The following is a 14312-nucleotide window of genomic DNA, read 5'->3' as shown; positions in this document are numbered from 1 at the left end:
AACGACAACGCCTTCGAGTCTCGCCAAGCGCCGTCAAGCGCCTCTGCTCGAACCGACAAACGGCGTCTGGCAGGCCGAAAGTCCAGACCATTATTCCCTCTCTCTCTTTTTTTTCCCTACGTCTTTCTTCTCTTCTTCTGCGACTTCAGCTCGGCCTTTTCTCCTCTCCGATTCCCGACCGTCCCTGCTATCATCGCGACCTCAACCATCGCATCAACACAATTAACCTGTACAGCTAGGCCGGCATCACCACCGAGTATCGCTACCGGAAAACCCCCCGGCGTCCAGTCTTTGATACCTGCCTGCGAACTCGCCGCCCTCTTGCGTCGCAAACTCCTCCTCCGCCCTCGTAACGTGGCCTCCATCGCCACTCCGCATCGGGCAGCCCTGTGCGCTTCTCGCCGGCAGGTCTCGCCAACCATCCGGATATTCACGCTTGGCGTCTTGTCCTCATCGCGCTCGGCAGTGAGGAGCGCGCCTCGTCTTTCCCAGCGTCGCCCCCTCTCGTTTGCCTGCTGCCGCTCGCCCGGCGAATCCACACAATGGCCACGAGCGACGGCAACGACGAGGTGGTGACGCTCAGACCGATGGGACAGCGACTCACGTTCTTCGACCTGCCTACAGAGACACAGCGCGAAATCATCTCTCACGTATGAAACCCACGACTCCAAGCCCACATGCCCGAGAATCCCGTTATGCCCAAGGCTCCTATGCTTACAATGTCCCCCCGTTGGGCCGTCTTGTCCAGTGCTCCCAGAGCGATCTGATATGCCTCGCCCTCGTCTCGCGTCGCTTTCACGAACTTGCCTCGGCTCAGCTGTACAGGAACTTTCACATCATCTTCCCCGACGATGATGACCTCAACTTCGATTCCCCCATCGATGGTCTAGCTGGCGGACTCGATACGTTCACCACTAGCAACTACGACTATGCCAAACACCTGAGGGATCTGTCCATGGACACGCTCAGCGCTGGCGTTAAGGGCGAGTGCTGTTACCAGTCCTACCTGTACAGTGCTAGTTGCGGAAAGTTCTTCAACACGCTCCTTCATCTCACACTGAAAAAGGCTCGATCTCTCGAGGTCTTCCGGTGAGTTGCCATGCGTTCCTTGCTCCCTTTGATGCGAAAGCATCAGGGCCGGCTTTCGTTGCTAGCGCAGCAAGTATGCTAAGTCTTGACAATACTAGATGGAATATCCGGGTGGAGCTCAGCAGGCCCGTCTACCGTGAGCTGCACAGAATTGCATCCCTGAAGAAACTGCATGTGCGGATGCAGGCAGGGGATTCATACTATGTCCAACCGCCACCGCTGCCCGTCTCCATTGACCCTCATCCCCAGCCGGAGCCGACGAACCACTGGGGAAGCATCCCGCCGCTCGCCCTGCTGTCTCCCCAACCCCCGGGACCTGCGCCGCCGGTTGTCAGCGGGCCCCCGCCTGCTCTGCTCCCGCCGTCGTACAAGTCGGCATCGAAGAGCAAAGCAGGGAAACGCGTGACTGGGGCCAAGGAACCCTCCACCTTTTCGGGCTTCAAGAACCTCCAGAGTCTGAGTGTTTTGGATATTGAGAATCTCGACATTGTGGGCGAGCTGAACGCCTGCATCCGGAACTCGAGCTCGACACTTACCGAGCTGCAACTCTCCTTTTCAGATAGTCTGGCGAATCGGGCGCGTAAGCAGCCGCCTGATTCCGACGCAGACGATTCCGATGTCGACGACGACTTCCAGGTCCTTCCCGCCTCGCAGCAGAACAACTCTGGCAGCGCCTTCGACAACAAAACTAACCGCGTGCTCGAGGAGCGCAGACTTCAAGAATCAGTGCTTGCTCGGATATTCCAGCCTTTTCCTCTCGCGCCCACGGCAGAGAGCGACGAGCCTATCCAGGAGACTGAAGAGAAGGAGGAGCAGGGAGAGGCTGTGCCGACAAACGTCAGGGAAGCATTCATTGCGTCTATCAAGAGCGTCTCGAGCAAACTCATGACCATCACGGGAGGATCTCCCGGCTCCACCGCTGCAGCGCAGGATATGCTTGATACCATTGCCAAGGCTGCTCGGCATTACGTAGAATCTGTGGAGTCCTCGGCCCAGCCCAGCGTCCAGCCGAGTCACGCAAACGAGGGCGAGACAAGCTCGACCGGCGGTGTCTTGTCCCAGGGCGAGTCATCAGTGGCCGCGGCTGCCGCGGCTCCCTCGACCAAGGCAGCTGGAGAAGAGTCCAACGCCAGGGCAGATGAAGCTACGTTATCCGGCGCGGCCTCGACTAGCAAACTGACAAAGAGAAAAGACAGCGAGACCTCCCCCGAAGATATCGACATTGCTCATCTCGAAGCTGTCGATGATGTCTTTGGAGAGTCGGACGAGTCAAATCCGTCGGATGGCGCCGAGGTCAAGGCCGTTGAAGGATATGCCTCCGAGACGGACCCTTACCAGCCTGGCAGCTCCACCGGCTCTACTACTCCTACTCCTGCAGCCGAAGCGTCTGAAAAGGCGCCCAGGGAAACAGAGGTCCATGACAGCCACAAAGCTGACATTGCTGGTCAATCTTCTGTGCCAAAAGTCAACATTGAGAACCTTTTGACTAAACTCGGCTACTTCCGAGATCTGACTGAGGCTGTGGGGCAGAAGATCCAGGATTTGCGTTCAGGAGGCTCGTCCTTGGGCTATGCACAGATCAAGGACGCTGACGCTCAGCTCAGGGGCTTCAGTGCCATGCTCGCGGACGTCCAAAACGAGATCCAGGTTATTCAGGAGGAGATGGACGAAGCGGAGCGGCGCGCAGCGAGCAGCAACTCCAACAGTATGAGGGATTATGTCCGTCTCACAAGAGGTCTGATGCTCACGTCTCTGAGCATCTATCTTGTGCCGGTCAAGGCATCCGTCTTGTCCCAGACGATCAATCTATCGTCTCTCCGACAGCTGACGCTCCTCAACGTCGGCGACCAAACGGCCATTTGGGCTTCCCTCACCAAGGCAAACAGGGTGCGGCCGCTGCCTTTGAGGAACATTTTCACCGACCATGTGACGAACCAGTTCCTCGCCTTTGCCTCCCAGCTCGAGGAAATCCACGACCTCTTCCTGCTGGAGCGCAGCCCCAAGAGCAAGCCCGAGAGCACTGCGTTGCCAGGCTTCACCACCATGGACCAGATTCGTCGTCTCGTACTCAAGAAGCACATTGGCAAGCTCAAGCGACTCATGATCAAGGACGAAGCCAGCAGCAGCCGCTGGGATTGCAACGAGAAGGCCATGATTCTCATCTGCACGCAAGGGCGGAACCTCGAAGAGTTGGCACTGAGCATGAACATTCAGGCCGTGGTAAGTGATGGTGGAAAGTCACTGTAGCATGCTGGGAGAGAAAGCTAACTTGTACAGCACATATTTATGCAATACTTTTCGGGTCTCGTCAAGCTCCGAGCCATCAACATTCTCCACTTCCGTAATAACGATACGTGCATCTGGGTTGTTCGAGAGGTTCTGAGGTTCATCGTCGACAACTTGTCCCACTACCCCGAGCTCAAGCTGGAGTGGATTGCCATGGAGGACGACCGGGTCGATCGCGTCATCCGGCCGTCAGACGAGTCCAACGAGGCGCCGGACGAGCAGAGCAACGACAAACGGGCCAAGGGCAAGAGCAAGGGCAAGGCTCTGACGACGGCCACCCCCGGCCTCCACAACGTGCTGCAGCCTCTGTCGCTGGACGGCCTGGACTCGGAAAGCGACAGCGATGACGAAGCGCTCAACGGAGGGTCACGGCTTCGATATAAGACGGTCGGACCGCTGCAGTTCTACGACGTTTGGGGGGTCAAGATTTTCGAAAAGGAGATTCGCAGTGGGAGGCTGTGAGGAGGAGAGGCGCCGCCCTTCTTCATTGATTTCAATACCTTTTTTTCTATGAAACCACTGGAATCTCGGCCTTCTTTTCCTATGATATCTCCGCTCCTTTTTTTTTTTTTTTTTCCTTTCGCGACGGGAGTAATTGATTGTCCATATACCAGGTACCAAATCTGAACATGGGGGACCACTGCGCGGGACAGGGAAGCATACAATGGAATAATAACAGCACAGGCGTCTATCGGGCGAAGCACGCACGAACATTCATGGGATAGGTTGGGGGGATGGGGGAAAAAACACACACACACACACACACACATATGGAAGTTTGTTCATGCCGCGTTACCATTTTTTCTGCCCCCGTTTTTCCCGACTCTTGGGTAGGGGAGGATCATTCAGGGGAGGCACAATTGGGGGAATTAGCTTATATCATCGAGGAGAGGAGCAGAGATGTGCAAAACGAAAGAGTTGAGATAATGGACTCTCAAATAAGAATAAGGGGCCATGTTGTGTGTGGATGTGATTGTAGTGACGACGCTGTACGCAGGTGACATGTTTCGTGTCCAGAGGAGTCTTGGACACAGAATCCTATCGGGTAGCCTCGAAGGTAGCCATGGCCGTAAACGAGGGTCCTGTCCACGATGAATCTGGATTCGTACTCTTTACGTCCATTCTCTTTTTTTTTTTTTTTTTCCCTCTTTCAGGTGGGGAGTGTTATCCAGAGAACTGAGATGAAAGGTTAAAGAAGGAACCGAAAAAGAAAAGACATACTCTTGACTCGCAGAGAGACAGTATCCTTTCACACCAACCCAATCTTTGTACGCTTCACATGATATTGATTCTCGAGAGTAGGCGGAGGGAAACACGATTGAAAGCGAGTTCCACGGAGATTCAGCAAAACAGGGAGGACCCCGGGAACGCTGCCCCCCTCCCCCCCCCCTCTTCTAACGTATGCTATATGCGCTATCGACTGAAAAGCAAGAGAGAGTGTGTGTGTGTAGTTACCTACTAGGGCTGGGGAGTCGCTGCGATACAGAGGGGTCAAGACTTCTGGCCTATCATGCGAGCATCAGTGGATATCATACAGACAATGATATCGCTATGCAGGTGCTCGGAGAAACAGATTGGGACGCAGGTTTGAGTCTTGGACTGTATGTAGTGAGCGTCGATGTGGGCATAGGTCACGGAATGTTATGCAAGGGGGAACAGTTTCCTTGTCTTGAGGAGTACGCATTGGACTCGGCGGCAGTGTCGTCACAATGAGTGTGATGAAACAGGCCGCTTGCAGATTTTCCAATCATCAAGACGGTTTGAACAGGCTCTTCATTAGAGAAGGGGGCAAAGCCTGTCATTTGTCAAGCATTGCGTGGGCTATGATGTGATGTCCTGGATGGAGACACGCCCTTGTGGTCAAGGAAGGATTCAGCAAGAGGCAGGGAAGAGGGGTATTATGCAGATTTTTTGATGGAGAAGACCGATTGGTACAGATTGGCAGTCTGCGAGACACATTGCTGTGTTGATGGCATGGGTTTCGACGTGGGAAGGTGCTTCGACATCCTGTGGGTTGAACCATATGGAGCGGATAACAGAGTGCGCATGTCTGATGCTTGGTAGATGGTTGTTTGGTCCAACAGACCAAGGATCGACCCAGGTTGCTGCCAGACACCGATGATAGCACTGTGTCCTTTTAACCTGTCCCAACACTCATCGGGATCGAGTCTCAATGCTTGATTGCCGTGCTTCAGATGTATGTATTGACAGGCAAATCGGGAGCAGACGCGCCGAGGCCTCCCATGCACCATCAGCCAGCCAATACCTTGTTGAGAGACAGGGAATGCTGGGCGTCGGATCTGCAGCCAGAGACCAACGACCAGGGCCATCCGACTGATCGATGCAATATCTAGTTGTTCAAGCATACGAGCCCTGGATCACACGGAAAGAGGGTCTGTTCGTGTGCCAAGTATTTGCAGCATGTAGATGAATGTCCGGCGACTTTTGTGTAAGTGGATGAATCCTCATATACTTTGTCCCCGTTGCCAATATACACCCGACAGTGTGGCCAATGACAAATAAACGAGTTCCGAAGGACTGATTCGGCGAGTTATGTCATGAGTGGAAAGATCAAAGCCGCAACGGCGTGCCTTCACCGAATCACCCTGGTCGCCTTCACAGCGATCTGTGAACTGGACGACGAATAGCTAAGCCACACTCCTCGGGGGCTTGGCCGATCCAACACGGCTAGGAAGCCGCCCATCATGATTGTTGCCTCGATGGATCTAGGCAATCGGGGCAATGCTTCGATTGTCGAGGGCCCAATCGTTCCGTATGACTCCGTGGTGGAGAACCGATGGCTGCCCGATGAGCGAAGCGGCTGGATGCCGTTGATGAACAACAAGCCGGGCGGATGAGGAGACCCACGATGCTTGGATGCGTCACAGGGGGAGGCATTCGTGGTCGTCATCAGAGCGGCAGGACTTTCGTCGGGACACCAGCCAGCGTCGCTCTACTTCCTGAGCAGACTGTAACAAATACCGTATGTGCTCGTACGGGCAAGTATGTATGCATTCGAATACGTTCTGACCAATGACATGGGCGTCTGGATTTTCCGGATATGCAAGAGTCCTTGTTGCTGGCAAGGTACATACGTTGATAGGCGCATACCGGCACGTAGCATCGCTGCTTATTGGTGCAGTTCGAGGGCTCCCACTTTGAAGCCACTGCCGAGAAGCTCGACGAGCAGTCCCGTGCCATCATCGTCACGGCCCACACATCCGTTCTGGTTGAAACGTTGGACTTTATGCAATGGGATAAGGGCGGGGAAATGTGAATCGAGAGGAGGCCGTGAGAGGTAGTTGGTGGTAGCACTGGGCCAATATTTCCGTAGGATTTCACACCGGTGATGGTTTCAAGCGCACGTCGGGAAGAGAACGCGGCTCAGACTGCTTGGTAATGTCCATCGGAAGTCGCCGCCCATTTGCAGGCCAAATTCGCACGAGAGGGATTCTGTCGCACAGCAGCGGCAGCACGGCAGCCTTGTTGCGCCTGCAGTGTCTCCTGAACCAATGGATCAGACGTGACTGTAGCCGGAGTGTCGGAGGGCAGCAGATCAAGCGTCTCCCACCCCACGGCGATGCTGTGATTGTGGCTTGCTCCCCTGTTCCCGCGTTGGTGGCATGACGCTGTAGACCGAGAACAACACGTGAGAGGCGGGCATTGTCTGTTGACGTCGTTGTGGGTTTCCGTTTTCCATTCGATTGTCGTGCAACATCGTCCTTGCATGTCTCCTTGCATGGGGTTGTGGTCGTTTCCCGGGCACAGCACTATCAGAGCAGGCGCCGTCGTCGATCCCTGGCCATCGATGAAGTAAACGGGCATGTGCTCGAGATCAAGGAGAGCGGGACAGCCAAGCCCTTGCAAGGATTCTGCCAAACGCGGTGGGCTGCGGGACAGCTACCGAAAGCTTGGATGGAGGAAATAGGTAATAGGTCTATGGCTCCCACGTCGGCATGCAAGTAGGTATGTATTCTTGGAGCGAGGCTCTGAGACCCATCCCCTCTCATTGTCGTATACTTTTTCCAACGCGGCTGGAGATGGGCTGAAGCTGGACCATCCCTGTCCACAACCTGTCCTACCCACCGGGAATTTCTGGGGTGCAAATGAGGCTTGCATGGAGTCTGGAGTCTGGAGTCCCGAGCATGGAGAACCTGAGCAGTGGAGCTCCATGCCTTTTGCTCTTCAGAGTCTTCTTTTCTGCCCCGTTGACGCTTCTATTTTTGCGCCCGAATGTGAGACATTGTGCGCTACTAGTAGTATGGCCAGCCGTCCGGCTGCCGTGTCGTAGCAATGCTTCTAGACCAGCGCCTCGGAAGCAGGGGAGGCTGGAGAGCTCTGATGCATCAATCGATACGGCTGAAGGAGCTGAAAGAGCTGGGAAGCCGGGTCATTGATTTGTGGCGCCAGGGCCCAGGGTCGAGATCAAGGCCTGGAGGCGAACAATCATCGGAGTCTTGGTCGTCATGGCCTCGATCAGACGGGCTCAGCTGGTCCAGCTCGAGGTCGAGATGCCGCTTCCGGTGAGACGCGGGGGCGCACGCGAGCAACGCAACTGGGCGCCAGAATAGTAGTAGTAGTAGTAGTAGTAGTAGTAGTAGTAGTAGTAGATGCACCCCAGACACGAGCGATACCGAGACAGACACGCTAGATCAGAGACATTCAGGGTGGTGCAGCGTGGTGGCCCTGCTGATGATGATGCTGGTACCGAGTGCTGGGCGCTGAATGCGGAACCAAACTGACTTGAGGTGGTGATAAGAAGAAACATGAAGTTGGAGGTTGTTGCTATTGGCCTGCTGGAAAGAGGGGTTGTGCTGGTTGTAGAGGGCAGCAACGACGCATGACCTGCGACTTGCATGAAATCGCATCCGAAGTGGTGGTCTTTTGTTAATACTAGTAGGTAAGGTAGGTACCTTATCTTGCGCTTGCTCAACTTTGAATCAATGCATCTTCTCATCGGCTAGATAGGTATAAGGTACCTTCACTTTGCTCTGTAGGTACCTAAGGTACCTTACCTAGGTATCGGGTATCCCTCCAAGATGCCTCAGGAATCTAGGTAGGTATCGCGGGACATGAAGTCGTACAGAGACGCTGTAATAGGTACTGCAGACAGCCTCCCGTGACTACGTAGCCAATGCGGCATCACATTCAAAGACAGTGGCAGATTAAGTTGCCTTACAAAGAGCAATCAGGTTATTAGCGAGGACTTCAATCCATTAATCGCTCGTTTCATCGTCTTGAATATTGCAAGGACAGGTTACAAGTAACACACACTCGCTGCGCACACGTTACGCGCCCGGTTCCCGTCAGCAGTGGCTCCGGACAAGGGCCGCTGCATCGGATGTGGCATCTGCAGATATGTATTGAAGAATGTCCATCGTTTGTAAAGAGTGAATACTTTGCGGCATCTATAGACGAGGCAATTTGTTTAGCTCGAGAGCCCATTACAGAAAAACAGCTCTGAGGGTTCTTGATGAATTGCAGAGTCGACATGCGATGTTCCGAAACCCTCCCTGTCTTGCCTACGGGCTGCCACCCTTTGAGGCCTGAGTGGACGGATAAAGAGTGCCCAACAAGCTGGTCGTCTCTTGCAGGATTGCATCTCTATGCGGTTACAATAACGATGTATCAGATACTTGTTGTCTCTGATCTATCGACGCCATGCACATCTTGTGCTGTCAATATTGCTTTTCTACCTTACCTACTAGGTACTTACCTACCTACCTACCTACCTATAGACAGTTTGTGGCTGCATCATCCTGTTCATGCAGATAGAAACCAATGCAGTTGGCCTTGCAGGTATGACCCTCTACATTAGTAGGTACACTTACATTCGACAGTACACGGAGCACAGCACAAACGTCACTGATTGCTCGGTTGATTTACTACCATTTGTACAACAGAAGATTGCTGCATCTGCACGAACCACCTCATGCTGGCAAACAACGAGTCCATGCTTGTACATGTAGTTGGTACTCGCACTCCCAATGCTCCTCGTCACAGGAGTCGAGGGCGTGCACGCAGTTTATCCACTAAAGCTGCCAGGCCACAGGGGGGGGGGGGGGGCTACAGGGGGTCTCTCGGCACCTGTGGACGCCTGTGGACGCCTGTGGGCACCTGTGGACTCCCTGTGGGCACCTGCTGGCCTCTGCCAATCCGCCAACGCACCCCCCCTGCTGCGCCCACCCGCTTCCCGTTTGGGCAATACGCAACGCTGCCAGACCCCCGACTTGCGAGCCAGAGATAAACTTGCCGGACGTCCGCTCCAGTCCTTTTTTCTCGAGCTTTTAGCCTGTGCATCGTCTCTTCCTTTCACTCCTCCTCTTTTGCCAGACAACGACCCTTTTTTTGTTTCTTCATCTTACTCACTGTCTGCAACTCTTCGAATCCCCCTGACCTCTTTGACTCCTATCTATCACGGCTACGTTGGAACGAGATTCGATACTCAAGCGCAGCTGCACGGCTTCATTACACAAAACACCACAACTCAGCATCACGAGCCCCGCCCTTTGTGACGCCTAACCAGCCCCCCCTTTCCCTCAATCTGTCTCTCCTCGCCTCCTCTACATCATGGATCAGCTCCTTACCAACCTCTGGACAAGAGGTGGCTGGTTTCGTGCCTTTACGCCTCCAGTCGTTGAAGCTGCCCCCAAGGGAACTCCTATCCTCAACGTCCCATCCGATGTTCTGCTCCTCATTGGAGACCACCTGCAAGAATCGGATGCCCTCAGCTTCAAGCTCGCCTGCAGAAGCACCTTTGCGCTGTTTCCGCACACGTACAAGACCCTTTCGCCGTCTGCGAAGCAAGACTTTCTCGCAAACATCGAAAGAGACCCCCTGGGCAAGGGGACCGTCCTCTGTCACGTCTGCAACAAGCTTCACCCTTTCCAGGAAACCGCTGGACCTCACTCCAAAGTCGAAGTCGACGATGCTGCTGCTGGAAAAAGCCTCAAGGCGGGCAAGTGCGTGAGCCGAGATCGGTTCGCGCCAGCCGGCAACCCCTTTACGCTGAGCTACACCCATGCTCGGCTGGCCATGAACAGACACTTCTACGGGCCCGAGCACGGCATCCCCCTGGCCAACCTGTGCGTCGAGCAGAGCGAGCGCCGAGACGCCGTGGCGATCCGGTGCTCGACGTCGGCCAAGATCATGGACGACGAGCTGTTCCTGCGCCGCACCTACGTCTTGACCGTGGCCGACGCCGACGTGGCCGACTTCCGCAGCTGCACCGGCCCGCGCGACCTGAAGCTGTGCGAGCACACGTCGCTGTTCGCCGCGGCGTCGCCCTTCCGCCACTCCATCCCCGAGCTGCAGAAGAAGCCGGCGGCGGGCGACGACGGCCTCGTCCCCTGCCGCGAGGCTCCGGGATCGTGCGGCTTGTGCCTGATGGACTATGACATCACCATCGAGCATTGTGCGGACGAGACGTCTTACCGCATCGTCATCCGGGCCACCCACCAGCTCGGATCCTGCCGGTCTCCTCGCGACTGGAAGTGGGCGCGCTTCACCGAGTGCTACCGCATGCACGTCTTCTATCCGAGCCGGCCCAACCGGCGAGGCTCTGTGTACGGACCCGGCGCCGTCCAGAAGCGCTGGGCCGACGATGAGATGGAGGCTTGCGCAGTGCTCGACGGGGGATCCAGCAGGGGTCTCTTTGGCCTGTCTTTTCTCGGCTAGAGGGGGGAAAGATGATGTAGTGCCGTCTTTCTGGTATCACACGGGGCTGGATGCTGTGTAAGTGGTTGGCCCTGCACAGCCACATGGGACAGGAGCAACCACGCGACCACGGCAGCCTTGAACGGGGCCTTGTTGGATTATTTGCATTGTCACGGAGTTTGGGAATACCTGGATGTGATTTTTGCCAGTCCTGGCTTGATTTTGTTTTCTTCTTGTGGCGTATATTTGGGACAAGGGCGTACTTGTTAGCGGATTGGCTTGGCTGGATCAAAGGGATCTGAGACGTCACGATTTACGACACCATCACCATCATCTGTCTCGACTACGACTGCGAGGGGCAAACCTGTATTTGTATGCATACGAACAGTTCTTCTCTACTTCTTTTTTTACTTTACTTCAGTCGTTTCAGACTCGGATACCCAACAACAAATGCATCTCTTGACAATTTCGATTCCGAAACTGGTACACATTTGATCTTGATCAATGCAAGCAATCATTACAAATAATTGAAGTGATTGCGCATGTCAATTCCCGTGATAATAACCAAGTTCAATGGCAAAAATTCCTCATGTACTGTACATACATACAGCCCCCGATGGAAAGTCATGCATTGATCAAAGTCGATTTCCACTAATCAATGCAGTGCCACCCAAAACATCTGCGGGATGACTTCATAAGCCAACCAGGGCAAGTTGTTTACCAAAAGATTTGGAATTAACAATACAGATCAGATACTGTCAACAAACTCATAAAAACGGACCTTTCTTGTCTGTCGATTCCTCTTTTTTTTTTTTTTATATTATCAAGTACATCTCATTTGTGTTGCCTTTTCATTACTGGATGCTCTGATATCATGTGTTGGTTCTAGGGTATCGCCTACTGTTCTGAGGTATCTAGACGACGTCATTTCAGATGAGGCCTCGACGAGTGATTGAAAACGGGACAATTACCTAAGCTGCCCCCTTTCGCTGTTCTATTTCGAATTCATTCATTCATTCATTTTGATTCGTTCATCTGATTTTTCTTTCTTTCAACTGCCTGATGTGTGCAAGGTGCTTATTCTGTGCAGTTTTACCTAGTAGTATGAGATCTGTATACGGGGAATGCCGAAGCCGTTGATATGGTCTTGCTTTGCCCTACCTACTACCTATGTAGGAAATATCAGGTAGCCAACGAGTTCGACACCACTCCTACCAATTTACCAACGTACAGCATATGGAGTGGACAAGACACACATATGTAACACGCCCGTCACGCATATCCGGACCATAATCTTTTCAAATTGTTATTCTTTTTTGGGTGTTTGAATATTTACCATGCCGTAGCGAAACTCGACCAACGAAGCTCGCAGTCTCGCTCGTACAGGCACATGTTTCTAGTAGGTAGGTTTTGGCAAACAATACACACATATTCTAAAACCGCTTTCCCCTTCCTTCCTTCCTCCCCCCCCCTCCCCAGATGTTTTTTTCGGGTCCTCAAGGTACTGAATGCTTGCTATGAATCAATACATCTTGGAAGAGACCGTGACAATATGACTTTTGAAGAAGTTTGGCGATTAAGCTGGGGCCCTTCAATTTATGCAGGAGGGAACCCCAGCTATGTGGATGAGTGCTTGATGAGGTCGTGTGAATGGCGGATTGTGGGATGGAGAAAAGGCTTGCGTGGTTCTGCGGCTGCAGTAGAGGCGATCAAAGGTATCAAGGTAACAAAGGTGGGCGCTTTCCCTCCCCCCCATTTACAGCTTCTCAATGATGGCGGCGGCGTACTCGTGGGTCTTGGCCTTGCCGCCCAGATCACCAGTCAGAGCCTTGCCCTCGGCCAGGGTGTCAAAGATGGCCTTCTCGATCTGGTTGGCGTGGTCGTTAAGGCGCATGTGACGCAGCATCATGATGGAGCTGAGCAGCAGGGCGGTAGGGTTGGCGAGGCCCTTGCCGGCAATGTCGGGGGCGGAACCGTGGACGGCCTCGAAGATGGAGCACTCGTCACCAATGTTGCCCGAGGGAGTCAGGCCGAGACCGCCAATGAGACCGGCGCACATGTCGGACAGAATGTCACCGTACAGGTTGGGCATGACCAGGACCTTGTCGTTGTAGGGGTTGGGGTCGGTGACCATCTTGAGGCAGGTGTTGTCGAGCAGCTCGGCGTCGAACTCGATGTTGGGGAAGTCCTTGGCGACGCGCTCGGCGACGCTGAGGAAGAGACCGTCGGACATCTTCATGATGGTGGCCTTGTGCACAACGCGGACCTTGGTGCGGCCAATGGACTCGGCGTGCTGGAAGGCGAATCGCAGGACGCGCTCGCTGGCCTCCTCGGTGATGAGCTTGATGCTCTGCACGACGCCGTCGACGACGACGTGCTCAATGCCAGAGTACTCGCCCTCGGTGTTCTCTCGGATCAGGACGGTGTCGACGCCCTCGTACGGGGTCTTGAAGCCGGCGACGGAGCGGCAGGGTCGCAGGTTGGCGAACAGGTTGAAGGTTCGTCGCAGCGTCAGGTTGAGGGAGACGTGGCCCTTGCCAACGGGGGTCTGCATGCATTCGTAAGTAAAGATGTATCGCTCAGCGGCGCAAGTCGTGGTGCACGTACGGCCAGGGGACCCTTGAGGGCAATCTTGTTCTTGTTGATGTTCTCAATGGCGGCGTCGGGAATGGCGGTCCTGCCGTCCTTGATGATGGGGGTGACGTCGATGGGCTCCCAGGCAATAGGGGTCTACACCATTGTTAGCCGTTTTGATCCCTCGGCGATCAAGTTTGAGCCTTGAGTTGTCGTACCTTGGCGGCGGAGAAAATGTCCTTGACAGACTGAGCAATCTCGGGGCCGATACCATCACCCTCGATCAAGCTGACGAGGTAGTTGCCCTATTATCGACCTAGTAAGCATCCGTTTTTTCCGTCTTCGAGAAACTGCCGCGAGCCCAAGCTCTGCAGTTGGGGTGCATTTCCCATTCCTCCATCCTCGGCTTGATTTCTGGTCGACGTCGAAGAGACGAGATATGTCGTACAAAAAGAGCCGCGGATGGCAGAGGGAGGCGGAGTATTGTGCGGCGAGAGAACATACATTGGCATCCTTGGTACCCTCGTACTTGGCAACTCGCTCCTGGGAGTAGAATCGCTTGGCCTGGACCTCGTGTCAGTCAATATCGCCCTCGAGTCCTCCTTGTTGCGCAAGCCTCATACCGAAATCGACCAGGTGGCGGCAGCGCGGGGAGCTGCTCGCAGGCACTGCCTGGCAGGGCTGGAGAGGGAGCGGATGGCCAGCAT

General features: G+C 54.4%; 3 protein-coding genes across 3 annotated transcripts; 2 read left to right on the top strand and 1 right to left on the bottom strand.

Moving 5' to 3' along the window:
• Positions 1-542: 542 nt before the first annotated feature.
• TRIREDRAFT_55279 (uncharacterized protein) lies at positions 543-3837 on the top strand (the record flags this gene model as incomplete). The annotated part of the gene is made up of 5 exons (XM_006962367.1): positions 543-650; positions 749-1029; positions 1239-2137; positions 2201-3309; positions 3367-3837. 5 exons carry the CDS (start codon positions 543-545, stop codon positions 3835-3837), a joined length of 2868 nt encoding a protein of 955 aa, XP_006962429.1.
• Positions 3838-9945: 6108 nt separating this feature from the next.
• Positions 9946-11052, top strand: TRIREDRAFT_103920 (uncharacterized protein; the record flags this gene model as incomplete). Its single annotated transcript, XM_006962366.1, has 1 exon — positions 9946-11052. The coding sequence occupies one exon, from the start codon at positions 9946-9948 to the stop codon at positions 11050-11052; it is 1107 nt and encodes a 368-aa protein (XP_006962428.1).
• A 1735-nt stretch (positions 11053-12787) lies between these two features.
• On the bottom strand, positions 12788-14312 carry idh2 (isocitrate dehydrogenase, subunit 2, NAD-dependent, mitochondrial; the record flags this gene model as incomplete). The annotated part of the gene is made up of 5 exons (XM_006962156.1): positions 12788-13579; positions 13639-13761; positions 13824-13910; positions 14110-14163; positions 14229-14312. The coding sequence occupies 5 exons, from the start codon at positions 14310-14312 to the stop codon at positions 12788-12790; spliced, it is 1140 nt and encodes a 379-aa protein (XP_006962218.1).

The sequence above is a fragment of the Trichoderma reesei genome, assembly GCF_000167675.1.
Source record: "Trichoderma reesei QM6a unplaced genomic scaffold TRIREscaffold_2, whole genome shotgun sequence".
NCBI lineage: Eukaryota > Fungi > Ascomycota > Sordariomycetes > Hypocreales > Hypocreaceae > Trichoderma > Trichoderma reesei.
Note: the sequence above shows the minus strand (reverse complement) of the source record. Positions and strands in the feature narration are given on the sequence as shown.